Raw genomic sequence first — 14,733 nt, forward strand, 5'->3', positions numbered from 1 at the left:
CATAACTACCCAGATCTACTTTTCATATGTGTGTCAAGTGTGGGTACTTTATAGGAAACTAAGGAAATAGTCTTTAGAAGATACTCACTAGCAGAGACATTCAGGGAGGTCACAGTCCTTTCTAGCTGATTTTCTGCAATGCAAGTTAAAGTCACATTTTCCTCCGGAGCAATTACAATTTTACTGGAAAACTTTCCATTAACATATTTGGTCTCCTCTGTCTGAAAAGGTGAAAACCAAAGATTAGTATCCTAGAAAAATGCAAAGAACAATATGTGCATTACCCATATTACACATTGAAAATGTTCAGAGGGAAATAACTTTCAACTGGTATTTCAGTTTTCAAAAAAAACAGCAGTAGAAATCATGCGTTATTTTATTAAATGGTAATGTGCATTTTTGCAAGGAAACACTTTGGCCAATATATCCAGTTATAGGTACATTTTGTATCTAACCAATAAAGAGGCATTTTTTGATAAAGTTAACCACGTTATGTATTTAATACTTTTGAGGTTTTTTTCCAACTATGTAAACCATAGCCCAAGTGACAAAATTCTTAAAGAAAACCCCCCAAACAAACTCCTAAGGTCCCATTTCTTTCCATCTCCCTGTTTTTCATTTATATCTTTATAAGAACATAACCTTTCTTTTATTTTCCACTTTCTAGCTTTCCAAGTTTCCACAGTAAGCATTATTTTGCCAAGCTACATGTATTTAGTAGTTTCTGCAATATCTGCACTGCAACAGTGATGTGAAGTTTGCTCCTTAAATTTGCTGTATATCATTTGTAGATGAATACAATGTTCAGAGAAAATTATTTTCAATCATTTATATAGCTTCAAGACAATTCCTGCCCTGAAACTTCAAGTAAATGGAAAAATTTTGACAGCTAGACATAACTTTTGTGGGATTAAAGCAAAACCTAATGGAGTAATGAAATCTACAGGAGCACTGTGCACTGTACTTCCAGTCTCTGACTGCTTGTATAGATGTCTCATTTATTTTTCCTGGTAAGGCAAAATGTGGCAATGTTTTGCATGTGATTTGGTGACCAATATGAAAATACTTCAATGTGCTTATTTCCCAGGTATTTTTCCAGCTGTATATGGTTACTCCTTATTTCTCCCCCAGGACGACTGCATTACGGTTCCGTCTCCACTGAGAAAGAACAGGTGTAACTATAGAAAGCCAGTGATAAAAATCAGGATAAAAACTGCAAAGATCATAAGGAACTACATTGAATGCATTTTCTGACTTGTATCTGCCAAATTTCATTACATATCACCCAGTTAATGCCTACATCAAGTACTCATTTGCTTTCTAATATATGTTCTATAGTTCCATCATTATTTGTGAATTCTTTCTGCAATGGTAAAATCACCATGCTACCCAGATAAAACGACTAAGTACTTTCACTTAAAAATGCATATTTCATTTGTAACCTTTTCTTTTCCTTACAGCTTTGGCTTGTAGCCAGTTGATCTTCCGTGCCTTCACCTGCTCTATTCAAAAGACCTTTATCATCAGAAATCATCCATGTAAGTACCATGTAGCTACAGCTACTACTTAACCTTCTGTTAGATAAATGAGACAGATTTAGTTTCTTGAATCTCACTAACTGGAAAACGTTCCTTGACTTTTAAATTGCACCTCCTACACACTTCATTTCTTGGTGAATAAAGTAATAAGAAAGATACTTGCTTTATTTATGATGCTTCCACTACCAGTAACTGTCCATTGCACTGCTGGTTTGGGGAAACCTTCCACGTGGCAGACAATTGTTTTAGACATTTTATTTGTGTTGGTTTTCTTTGTCATTTTGATTTGAGGTTTTCCTACAAGAACGATATTACAGTTAATAATTTTGTTTGAAAAGGACAATTAATAATCATAGCTCTCTGCTGCCTTACCTTCCACAATAAGTTTCAGTGTCTTTCTTTTCTTCAGCCCTTCAACCTCCTGTAGAGTAGTTTCGCATATGTAGTTTCCAGCATCTTGATACTGAAGACTTGAAAATGATGGACTTGTTTGCATTCTGGTATTGTCCTGATAAAGGAAGGAGTTAACCTCTGTGAATTCTAACTTGGAATACATTAACCTCTAAATTACAAAAGTGACTATTATCAACAGAATTTTTCATGTGCTTTGGTAGATTAGTCTTACTTTTCAAGCATTTCCCAATTAATAACTACATTTTAATAGCTGACAGCAACATAGCAGCATGAGAAGTGGAAACTAGTGGAAATCTAGAAAAGCCACCTCCCTCTTGAACAACTTCACTTTCAAATCAAGGGTATAGATGGGATCAATGATTACTTCTGAGCTTTTCTAATAAGCTGCTAGTGGTACAAAATCTTTGAGACAGAAAGCTCTGCTCTAGGCCTGGCTTGAGAGATAACATATGCCACTGAAAAACAAACAGGTATCATTATTCTTAGTTTTCAGCAGTACAGGTTTAATTTAAACTCATTATCTATGATAGCTACCTTTTTCAGCAGCTACTGAACACCAGTTACTAGCATCCAGTCTCTCAATCTGTGCCTTGCCTTTTGATTATGTTTATTGGAAACAAAACCAAGCTTGCCTCTGAGAAAACAATCAATTTAAAATTCCTCCCAATGGGTTCTCCTTCTTCGAAGGACCAGATTCTCAAAGAGCCTTGTATAGACAAAAAAGTTACATTTGTATTACAGTAAGCATTTTTCTCTCCATTTGAAAAATGAGCCAATAATTACAGTAACTGATTTTTCAGTCATCAACCTGAATCAGTAGCTCTGATTTTAGCCATATGTGTAAGACCCTTTTTAACCAATACTCCTTAAAAAGCTTAACAATCTATTTCCTTCCTTCCCTCCTTCCAAAACACTGAAGTAGCGCAGCAGTAATATGAAGAGGTGAACACTTAGATGAAATGTGAAGCAGATGAATTACTGACCTTTATCCAAAACACAGTTGCATTTCTACTTGAAGAAATTGTGCATGACACAGGCAGGGCCTCTCCAATCTGTTTCGTGACTTCTCCACTAGGAGTAAGCTGCAAATCCAAATCTGGGATAGAAAGAACATTTGTCAAAAGTTAATCTCGGAAAGCTTGGCCCATTTCAAAGGCTTGTCAAAGAAAATGTGCCTAATTGCACTCATTAAATTCAGGATTTAATTTCTTCAATAAAATCTAAGTCAATTTTACACGTAGGGGAAAAGAGAGAATTATTCTAAAACAGGCATTGCAGAACATTAATGTATTTGCTGTAATTATAGGCTAAAAGGAAAAGCAAAAACTTGCTAATCGCTAGATGGACACTTTTTTTGACCTCATACTACTGAAAGAATTACAGAAGAGGTACAGAAGGCTGAAGGAGCATTTCACATAGCCGTCTGTGCATCTTGAAAGAGGAAGCACAGACTGCTGTGAGGGTAGCTTGCTAGGGGCCAGGTAGAAATATATCTTCAGGAGAGGACTTGTGCAGGTGGGGATAGATCACCTAAACAGTAGGTGTGAAAAAGAGGATAAGAGGGCAAGGGGTAACTTTCTTGAATCTGATAAAACAAGCTGATTTTTCAATCCTCAGCATCCAGAGGGGATGAGAGCAGTCAATAAAAGAGGGTGTATGAGACAAGATATTGACTGAAGGGGTGAGGAGTCTGAGTTATAGGGTTGAGAGGTCACCCATAAAGGCTCTTGGATTTGTTTTCATTTGTAACTTAAACAGCCACTTTTGTGTAACTCAGAATCTGAGCTTTGCCTGACTTGGTTTGGCTCCAGAGAATTGCAGTCAGTTTGACACAAGGCAGGGTGAGAGCCAGTAACAGAAAGATGCAGGGAACATCACTTTAGATTTCTCTTAGTTTACAGATTTGGCAGGCTAGTGATTTTAAGAAAACATAAAATCCTACACTGAAAGAAAAGCAGTTTTCCAAGCCAAAAATGTATTCTACTTACAACATGACACCCTCTCAGAGTGCCTGGCTTGTAAGCCAAGTTGCCGGATGGAATGACTATCACAGATATGCACATACACACACACCCCCTCTCAAATGGTGAGCATGCATGGTTTCATCACGAATATAGTACTTGCTGGAAAAGGACTGCAAAACACCCATTTGGTGTTTAAGCAGAGAGGGTTTTTTTAAAATAAAAAAAAAAGTCTGAGGCACAGTTGGTAGAGGAAAAGGAAAATACTAAGTTTTCCTTAAGAAAACAGGGAACGTAGCTACTGGCTTCATTCAGCAGTTGCCCTGGGAACACCACTGTAATTGAAGGCAGAACTTAAGGAACAACTAGAGCCCATCCTGTACTATTAGCTTGCATTATTATCAGTGTTGTGAGTCTAACGCCTAGTCTGAGAGGTCGCAAGAACTGTACTTTTATCTGTGCATGAATAAATCAAAGATTTTTTTACGGAAGAGGTGAAGTGGTGTTTTGTTTCTGAATTCCGATGGGAATTTCTCCCCTTGCCTCCCCAAACTAGTAAACTAACAAGACTCTACAGATATTACCATTGCTTCCACAAGAAAAGAAAAAAAAGAAAAGAAGATATAAGACTCAGCCAGTGAACTCTTGTACATGGATTCAGATGGTGTATGGGATATGTTTCTGCTTATTCATTCTTGAGCCCGTACTACCAAAGGCAGAGTAGTGGCTGAAGAAAAAGCTAAGATTTATTCTACCCTCGCCCCCCAGGTTCCTTTTCTTCAGTATCTGCTTAAACCTTTTGTTTTCTTTGAAGTAAGACAGTACCTCAAACCCAAGAGATCACCGGAATGATATAAGGAGGGATTCCTCTTGCACACACCACAAGAGGCAGCTCATTAAATTTTTGGCCTTCACCTCAGGCAAGACTGACACTGAGCTCAGAGCAAATATTCAATTCAGCTTTCCTCCAAGGTGGCATGCCTGTGCCCTCCCCCCCTCCCTTTTTTTTTTGTGTAACTCACTACAATTCCTCTCACACAGTGGTTGTGGTTGCTCTAGAAGTTTAGGAAAATTTACAGTGTGTGAGATGAACTGCATAGCTCAGAGTGATATTTGTAAGGTGAATTATGAGGCAAGTACAGAATTAATCTACTGTTTAACATAGGATAGAGCAATTTGATTTGGATTAATATTCTGGGGCTTTATCTGTAGTGTGCACAAAGAAATGGGAAATATATACTTTTGCCTATCAACTTCTAGGCTTCATCAGTAAATAATCTTTTTGTGCTACAGAGGTATGAGGAGAAACTATTTCCTGTATATAGAAACCTGTCAAAATGGAATCTTCTTGACAAAGAAAAACTTTGTTGTGAGAATTTTCCATACATTTCCTGTTTGGCTTTGAAATGTTCTTCGTAAACAAACTTCTCATCAGGCACCATGTTCAATATATGCTAACTCTTAATGTGGCCTCACTTGAAACCTTGCATTGATGTCAGTGCTGTCTTTGCATACCAAGTAGTACAGGGAAGAGATATCACATTCTGCATGTATCACCACATCATGTGAGAGAGGTATGGAATTAATGCAGGGAAGACGGGAGCAAGCATTTCCATTGAAACTCTGTTGCACATGTAAGACGGGCTCTCAGCATTTAAAGGAGGCCTCCAATGGAATACTGTACTATAACTGGGAAAACTAGGCACTGTACTTGCCTACAGTCTGAACTCCCCAAATACTATCAGAAAACCAGAACCTTCTCCTCCTAGTATACTACGAATAGGTGGGGGGTTTTTTTCTATACAACCTTCGAAAGCTGATTTCCCCATTATTTTCAATGAGTCTTTAGCACAAGAAATGACTATAACAATAACTACAGAGAAACACAAATGCTAAATTTCCAACACCCTTTGATTTACTGGAAGGTTTGCAAACCTATTTCCCCAGAAAATATCTTTTAGCAGAAAGGAGAGCACCACTAAGAGGAAGTTCCACAGTTCTACTCCATTATAGCATGAGACAAAGAAAAGGGACCGTGGTTGAGTCACTGGCTTCTTCATAGCTGAAGGATGGTACAATCATCCTCTACTGCTAGGTGCTTTCCTTGCCTAGCACAGGGAGTGCTTCTGTAGCAGTTTAAGTGATTGTAAACATGTTTTGCCTTTACCCACTCCCTTTTCGTTCCTGGCCTCTGCCAGTTTTGCTCATCTGGTCCTGGGAAAACTCATTCAAGGAACAACAGCTGCCAGAAAATTAACAACCTAGTGTAAAAAAAACCACCTCAGATCCACAACATACATCCTGTTCTGTTCCTTCCTTTGTTGAGAGACAAATCATGTCAACCACAAGCATTCAGTTCTGCCAGATTTTAAACTGGGACCATGCTGCACAGATCCTGCACCTGCTCTGAGGGACAAGAACTTAGGTTGTCCAGACTGTCCCTTATCTTCTGTGAGTAAAGAAAAGACTCTTTCTCCCCTCCTTGTTTTGCTTTATTAAAGTATTTCCCTAAATATTATGGGTAACTCAGCTGATTTAATGTCAATTTTCAGCTTTCTGTGAATCTCATAATTTACATTCATCTCAGAGAAAAAAAAAAGAGCTTGGTATTGAGCCAGAATATTTTGCTTGAATATACTAAAATGTGCTAATGTATTTTCATACCAGCAAGAACCTTTCCCCACCTAGACACTGAAAGGAGCCAGTGTAATTATAATGCTCAATAAAATCTGTTTTGGAAAAAGCATTACAGTTGAAATGTAACAAATTATTACAAATAGCTTCACAGATTTAAACTGAAATTATTATATTGACTGGTTTTTTTGTTGCGCTTTTGTGGTTTTGTTTTGGGTTGTTTTGTAAGTGAAAATTTAAAAAAAAACCTAAACAAACAACTTAAGTGCCAAGATGAGATGTGAGGAAACATAAAGGCCTGACTCAGAATGAAGGCCTTTTCAGTCTAAGAGCATAGAGAGGAATATTCATTCATATGTGAAAAAGTAAGCAATAAAGCAAAACAGGGAGAAAAAGCAGAACTTGATAGATGTTAATAAATCTTATTTGAAGGACAAAAACTGTAATGGAGGAATAAAAAAAAACCTGGAAGATCTAACACGAAAAATATGTAAGTGCATTAGAAGGAGAAAGCACTAAAAAATACTGAGTTATGCTGGAAAACAGAAAAGCAAGCAACTGAAACATGGAGGATATTATAAAGCATGTACGACTTTCATGGCTTTTTCAGAGAGTTCTTGTCACAAAAAAACATGCTGAAACAGAAATGCTTTAGAGCAATGTCAGGCAAGACAGTGAAGCATTTTGAAGATAAGACATGGTCTGGTCATTTGGGAACTACAGAGATATTCCAGGCCACTGTGCCTCACTTAAGGAAATGTTTTATTGCTGGCAGAGGTTTTTAAGAAAAACCAAACCAAACGAACTTTAAGTGAAGCAAAGCAGTAGGGTACTAGACTGTACCTATGAGTTCTGAGTAGCTGCACTAGATGCCAACACTGCAAAGACTTCTGTCAAGAAAATACATGCTTCTCTCATGCAGTAAAGCTCCTCTGACATGCAGACAAAACAGGAGAGAAAGGAAAAATGGCTTGTTATAAATAAGTTGGAGCTGAAGAAGCCATTCTTTAGAGTAAGTATGTATGGAACTACAAGGAAACATGCGATCCACATGGAGTAAAATAAAAAAGTCAGTTATACCAGAGCAAACTACCAGCAAGCTACCTTTGACATTCGGCAGCTAGCGGCAGTAGCAGAGAGCTCTCTTCAGATCTTACAAACCCTGACTCTTGGCAAAGAGAAGGGGCAGGCAGGAAAACAAAAGGTGACCTTATTAAATGCAAAATATTAATTAAATGGAACACTGTATTTATTCATGTACAGATATATTTTGCATACATTGTACCTCTTCCAAGGGAAAAAAAAAAAACAAAACAAAACCAAGCATCAAAGTTTTCTCTTTATGTAAAGTATAATTACTGTGGAAGCCTTTAAACTTCATTATCCACATCCCTCTGAGCCTGTAAACTATTAGAGATATTTATGCTACTGAGAAGACTACAGACCATTGATGTTTTTAGGGGAAACCTAGTACCATTGGCCTGAGCCTGATTTCACAGACTGTGAGAGTAGAGCAAAGTTTGAAAGAGATCCTGCTCTTCTTTTCTCACACAAAAAGAATAAACGCAACCATTGCATCAATTGTTCAACCAGTTCAATGGCTGCTTTTAAAGTGTTGTTGATAATCTGGGGAAATACTCTAGTATTCATCTGAACAAACTTCACTGAGCTCTGTAGCTCTCATGATTCTGGGAGAAGTGAAAAAAACCTAACTTTTCCTAGGTCAGCACAATGAATTCTTCAGTCTCTTCTCTAGACTCCTTATTTGTTAACCTCATTGAGATAAGATGAAAGGACATTAGGCTATGAATTTGACTATGAGAAACAGCCTTAAGTGATACTACTGTGGGCCAGCTTGTGTGTTTGGGTACATTCCAATGCACAGCTGGAGTAGAATAATTTTCCATATATATTTTCATGAGTGAAACATAAAATCCCAGAATTTTCACTGTATGTGATGGTGCAATAACATCATATACTATAAAAAAAGGTTATCTAAAGTGCATCTGTATCCAGCCAATGAACTAAGAAACTTCAAAGTTTTCAAACAGAAATATGTTAGGAAAAAAAAACCCCACAACCTGATAGTATTTCAAATCAACTCCATCGCTCAGTTCTCCAGTAGATTAACTGGACTAATCTAAGTAAAGCAGAGAGAAACCATCCCAGAAGATCCAAGATAGGTTTGCATCCTAATTAGGAGTGCAAAATGCAGTGACTTACAGTGTACAGTGATGGTGGTTGAGTCCATCATGCTTTTGTCAAGCAGAGAGCACTTGTATTCTCCTGTTGCATTTCGTCTCACGTCTGTCATTATGTAAGTATCTAAGCTTCTTATACCTTCTGTTTCTCCCTGTGGATAGGAAACAAAACACTTATCATGTGAGCCTGCTAAAAACATTAATTTTTGTGGTGGATGTTTTTCTATTTTAAGGATGGAGAAATGCTCCAAAATATGTAAAGATGCAGCATCATTGAAGTGCAGTTACTTATTAATAATGTTAAGGTTTATTTCCTGCCTGACACTACAGTTTTAAAATTAAACAACTAAAATTAAGAGCTTACTATTTAATTGCATGACTAAATTATTTTAAGAGGACATTAAAATAAAAAATATAAAGTTAAGCAGCAAGAAAAAAAGGGAGAAAACAAAAAATTGAAACAGTCTACGACTAAGCGCTGCAGAAATCAAAACAGTAAACCAAAGTGTCTTTCTAAATCTGTATCTGAAATGATACATTCAGTTTACAAAAAAATCATGAAACAAAGCATACTGCATTACACATTTTAAGTAGCACAATCAAACCTTACTCTATTCACATCATGATAAGGAGAAATTATCTGTTAGGGTATACACTACCTTATATGTGGTTATCTACAGAAACTGGTGTTTTGAATTAGACAGCAAGTGTTGCTTTCTGGCTGTCCAGTTCCCCAGTTTCCAACTGACTGAGATCTGCTTTGAAACAAGCACAGAATGAACCATAATTTGTCTCTCTGAATTCAGAAAGAGATTTACGATATCCGTGAGTCTTGCAAAGTAATCACAAACTCCAGCTCTCCTTGAGAGAAAGAACTAGTCTCAGGTAGAAGGGAAACTGAAGATAAGACAAACTTGAGTGTTTAGCTCACTCACTGCGATAGTGGAGGATACACTTTTTCCATGGCATGTAGTGACTTCCTAGGATGACTCACTGAATCTAAATGGCTGTTCTGAGATAAGAGAACTTCAGCTCCTAGTTTCCCTTGCTGCTCTTCAGCAATTCAAACATGTCAGGAGTCAAATGTAGATGAGGATTATATTCAAAGGACTACATGCAGTTTTTTAAATATCTGAAAGCATGCCACTGCTTTTGGGCTCTCTCAAGATTAGCTCTGCTCACTACTGCAGTGGGAACAAAAAAGGGATACATGAAATAGGAGAGAGAAGCAGGACATGGGAAGCAGGACTAGGTATCTTGGAATACAAAACCACATCTGTTTGTTGATTTCACCAATACTAATATTGTTAATGGCAGCAAAGCCTTTGTTTTTCCCAGTCTGCATCTTATGCATTTAACAACTTTCTCTTGCACTGTCACACTTGGTCTTTTTTATGTTGTTATGCCACCAAACAATTAATTAGCTAATGACAAGAAACTGCACAATAATTCATCTATGAAAGTAAGTCCAAAAAATAGCTCAATTAATTTCCTGTACTTTCATTGCTGGATCATCGTTTGTTATGATAACAGAGGAGATTGCTAAACTGCATTAGCCAAAACTGCCCCTTTTGTGTGTCCAAGCACAGGAAAAATTTCATGTGAGACGAGGGAAAATATTTTGTCAACTCAGGTGAGGTCTTCTCAGAGTCTGATGTAATGGCCGACGTCTATCTTCAGTTTTAGTCACATTGAATTCCTTCCTTCATTTGTTACAAAGTCATGTATACAGTGACATGCAGCAATGTCTGTAGGAAGGGATGATAGAAAATATTTCACTATACAGTGACAGTGAGGTAGGACTTACTGGAATGTAAAACAGGAACTCCTGTGGAGGAGGGTTGCCGTTTCCTGAGCACTTCAGAGTGATGTTATCACCTTCTTTAATGGTACTACTTCGTGGCAGCACTTGAATAGTCACCTTCTCTGTTGGGTCTGTGAAAATAATGCACACATTTAATAAAACCATATAGTAACACCATAGTTACTATAGTAAAACCATATAGTAACATATGATATTCGTGGTTGAAGAGTATGTGATTTTATCGTCAGGCAACTGAAGGTATTTGCACGTTATAGAAGAGCTAAAGTCACAATTTCTATATTTTTGCCAAGGAAGTAAGTGCAAAGAAGCCAAGTGATATAGAATTAATTTTTCTTCACCAACATACCTGTAACTGAAACAGCAATGACTACAACCATGTCATGTGCTTAAAAGAAAAAGGGTCTGATCAGTATGAACAGTTTCGTGGTTTGATTTCATTATAAGGGATGAACTTGTCCTCTGTGAAGCTCATTGTTTGGAGGACCGCAGCAATCAGAAAAACAACTGAAGCTCTCAATGCCTTGCATTAGTATTATATAACAGCCTTCTTGCATTAAAAAGAAATAAATATGAACTAAGCAACTATGTTCAGCCTATTCTATATGCTGATCACTACAGGCTTTCAGAAAGATGAATCTGGTGAACATAATAGGACCCTTAACATAGTCAACAAAACTGTAAATGCAGCATACTTCTGTCATGTTCAGTGAAGTTAAACTGTAACTTACATTTTACTTTGGTAAAATTTAAGGCGAAGACAGGGTGTACTTTAATGGATGCTATTCCTTCTAAGCAGGCTAAATATAATTTTTGCGAAACCAAAAGTAAAATGAACAAAATTTAAGGAGCAGATAACTCTCTCTGTTTTAATTTCAATTAATAAATAAAATTACACTAAAGATGCCAATCATTAAGACACAGTACAGTGCACCTTGTTAGACACTAAAAAAATCTGCACGGCAGAGAAACTCTTGTCTGACAGTTGATTTTGTGTGTTTAGTGAAGCATGCGCGCTCCTCAGCCCTTCCAACCCTTAAGGCATTCATCATGTCTGTCTTCTGCTATGGGATTTCTCAATAACAGGAGGTGCATTCTGCTGTGACCTCTCAATAACTGAGAGCCCTAACACCGCAGGAGGAGTACTGGGCTTGAACAAGTCACATCCTCCCTCCTTCAGATGCAATAGCTTTGGCTCCCTTCCATGTCCCAACAGCTTCTATCTCGGTACCTTCAGAACACAACTTTGCCTGCTTAGGAAACAAAATTCCAGCATTGTTGCTGGTGCAGAATACCACAGATACAATGAAGTTGCATCTGTTGCAGGAGGAATCACACGCATACCCTCCTCTTGGCGACTCCTGGGCCAAAACTCCCCATATTTCAGCTGCTATCTGGTGGGCTAGCCTGCTGCAGAAACTTGGATCTCCTTCTGGCAAGTTTATGTGAAGGTGACCAAATGTAGAAAAGTTGTCAAAAAAGAATGATAGAATTCTATAATGGTTTGGGTTGCAAAGGATCTTAAAGATCATCTAATTCTATTCTCCCTGTCATGGGCAGGGAAATCTTCCACTAGATCAGGTATCTCAAAGCCCCATTCAACCCAGATATACCTTAGAATTACTTAGGCTTTGTCTCAAAAGTGAAAAGGGATTGATTCTAATGAGGAAGACTTTAAGACTTCAATTTGTAACAGGCTTCCTAGAGAGATGAACACAACTGGATTAAAAACAGACACAGTTAAACAAGAATGACATTCTTGCAACCCGCCAGTCTTTCCTGTAAAAATATCTTACCCTTCTATCTAGTTCAATCAACCAAAGCAAATTTTTAATTTAATTCTTAAAACTGGAAAAAAAATATACAGAAGTAAATAGCAGAAGACTAACTAATTGTGAGGAGGTCACCCTTCTGAGGAAGACACAACCTGATGACAGGAAGACACAGTGGTCAGTGCAGTGGATGTATTTCTGCAAACCTGAGATTCTGCGTTCTGCAAGGACAAGATTCTGGGAGCCAGCACCAAAAAGCAATTCTTTAAGTGGATGAATGCTGTTATCCCAGATATGCCTTGGTTGTGCCTATATTTGTTCAAGGAAAATACCAATGAGTTTAATCTGTTATGTAAAGGCGGACACTTAACGACAGGGCATGACTGGAGAGTCTGCTTGACAAACATTATCTTTTTACACTGATTAATGCTGAGCAGACCCATGAGAACGGGGATCTAGATAATTTAGATATTATTCACCAGCTCCAAGAGTTTTCTTGTATTACTCATGTTCCCTTCAGTAGCTTGCTTGCTACAGCTGCAAACCAGAGCTGATAACTACTGCTAGCTGAGCTATCAAATTCCAACCAGCACCCAACTCAGCAGGAGCTAATTCACTTTTCTTCTTGTACTAGGTTTCAGTGACTGACTGCTGCCAGGATGCCAACTAGCTATTACATGTGTAAGACTAGAGAGTGCACTAATCCAGAGTTTAAAAACCCTAACAGTAAAACATTTCTTAGATATTGTCTGCACAGACGTATCTTTAAAAAAAAATCTCGTGTAGATATAGTTTTAAGCATGCTCTCCCCATTTCTTTAGGATAAATGAGGAAGTTGCAAAGAATGAACAGTAGGTCTGCTTTATGTTTCTGTTTCTACTTGCTTAAGAAATACATAACACAATGGTTTTGACAAACAACCTGAGAAGAAAGGCTGAAAGACTTGCATTTCTTAGAGTTGGTATCTGCCAAGTTTTTTCCATCTGCATTACATTTGACTTATTAAAACAATCACTTTTATTGAAAAATAATTAGGATCACTGAAGTAAAAACCAAAACCAAATCAGACATGTCATTATCATCAAATAACATCAATCATGAAATTCTTCTGCTGAAGCTTTGGATGGCTATTAATAAAGAGTTCCACAAATTCATTTGGAGATGCATTTGAGCAGAGTAAGAAAGTTACAGCAAATGAAAACAGTCATAAAGGAAACTGGGTAACCACCTACTCTAAAGCCAAAGTTCATACAACACGCGTCATACACGCGTTCATACAGCACTGAAGGGTGTAGCTGCCTCCCACTGTTGGCTAATTAGCAGCAGAATGGTACTGCCCATTTCTGGAGGAAGAACTGTTTTAATTAAATTGTGTTTTACTAGATGAGGATTATAAAAAGCCAATCTAGCAAACACTAAATCTTTAGTATGGAGTGCACATGATATCTCGTGCAGTGACCATTCTGCAGTGCTGTGCAGCCTTCTTACCTTCACACTCGGTAGTCCTTGATTACAAGTGTACATAGTACATGCAGCATGGAAGTCTGTGAGAGCCTCACTCTCAACAAGTGAAGTAACCTAATGCACAAAAGTGGTGGGCAAATGAGGACAGCAAAGCACCTCTTGGCAAGTAATAGCAACAAGTGCTCTCTGGTCACTACACTTCTTCTCTGTGAACATTATCCACGGTCATGGGGCTCCAGAGACAACAACAAAAAAAACCTAGTGAAACTTGGTAGTAGCTTTAAAGTGATGGGATAGGTGTCTGCAGGCATGAAAATCTCTATGTTATTCCCAAGAAAAATGGTTGCTGTCTCAGAGGTTTTCTTCTCCATTAGTTCTACTGTCTGTCATTCTGGAGAAACAGCTGTGTAAAGGTGGCCATAATTTACTCCGGCTTCTCCAGATGAAACCAAGAAATAACTGCTACAAGGTTTGATTTGATTTGACCAAGGTCAAAACTGATCCACAACTCTGGAGCTCAACAAACTACCCGTGAAGGAGAAGCAGCTAGAACACACTTTGCCACTTCAAGCTTGTGGCTTTCATTTTCAAGGCAACCAAGCACATATGCTAGCTGGAGAAATACAGTGCCTTACTAATTTTCTTTTTATTCCCAAAACAGAGATTATAAACTATAAGGTATTGAAGCATGCAGAAAGGTAGCACTTGACTGGACGTATTGTGTACCTCCTATTTCCCTATGTTCTCCTATGACTTCCTCCCTTCCAGTCCTTTAGAGATGACATTTTACAACACTTTGAAATACTTCTAATGCCCTAACTGCTAATCCTTCCCTGATCTTTCCTTGCCAACTATCTGTTTTGTACACTCAAAGGAAAATTACTATTTCCACATTGGTTCAGTAACACAGTAAGGAAGTTGCTTTAG

At 37.8% G+C, this 14,733-nt stretch overlaps 1 protein-coding gene across 2 annotated transcripts in view; it reads right to left on the bottom strand.

The window, feature by feature from the left end:
* The window catches only part of ALCAM (activated leukocyte cell adhesion molecule), a 118,597-nt gene that overhangs the window by 10,823 nt on the left and 93,041 nt on the right, over nt 1-14,733 (bottom strand). For both annotated transcript variants that reach the window (XM_062003847.1, XM_062003853.1), the window contains exons 7-12: nt 10,556-10,683; nt 8,771-8,900; nt 2,936-3,048; nt 1,911-2,046; nt 1,702-1,835; nt 89-221 (exon numbers count right to left, since the gene is read on the bottom strand). In XM_062003847.1, coding sequence (XP_061859831.1) covers nt 89-221; nt 1,702-1,835; nt 1,911-2,046; nt 2,936-3,048; nt 8,771-8,900; nt 10,556-10,683 — 774 coding nt within the window. The remainder of the gene's footprint in view (nt 1-88; nt 222-1,701; nt 1,836-1,910; nt 2,047-2,935; nt 3,049-8,770; nt 8,901-10,555; nt 10,684-14,733) is intronic.

The sequence above is a fragment of the Colius striatus genome, chromosome 1 (assembly GCF_028858725.1).
Source record: "Colius striatus isolate bColStr4 chromosome 1, bColStr4.1.hap1, whole genome shotgun sequence".
Classification (NCBI taxonomy): Eukaryota; Metazoa; Chordata; class Aves; order Coliiformes; family Coliidae; genus Colius; species Colius striatus.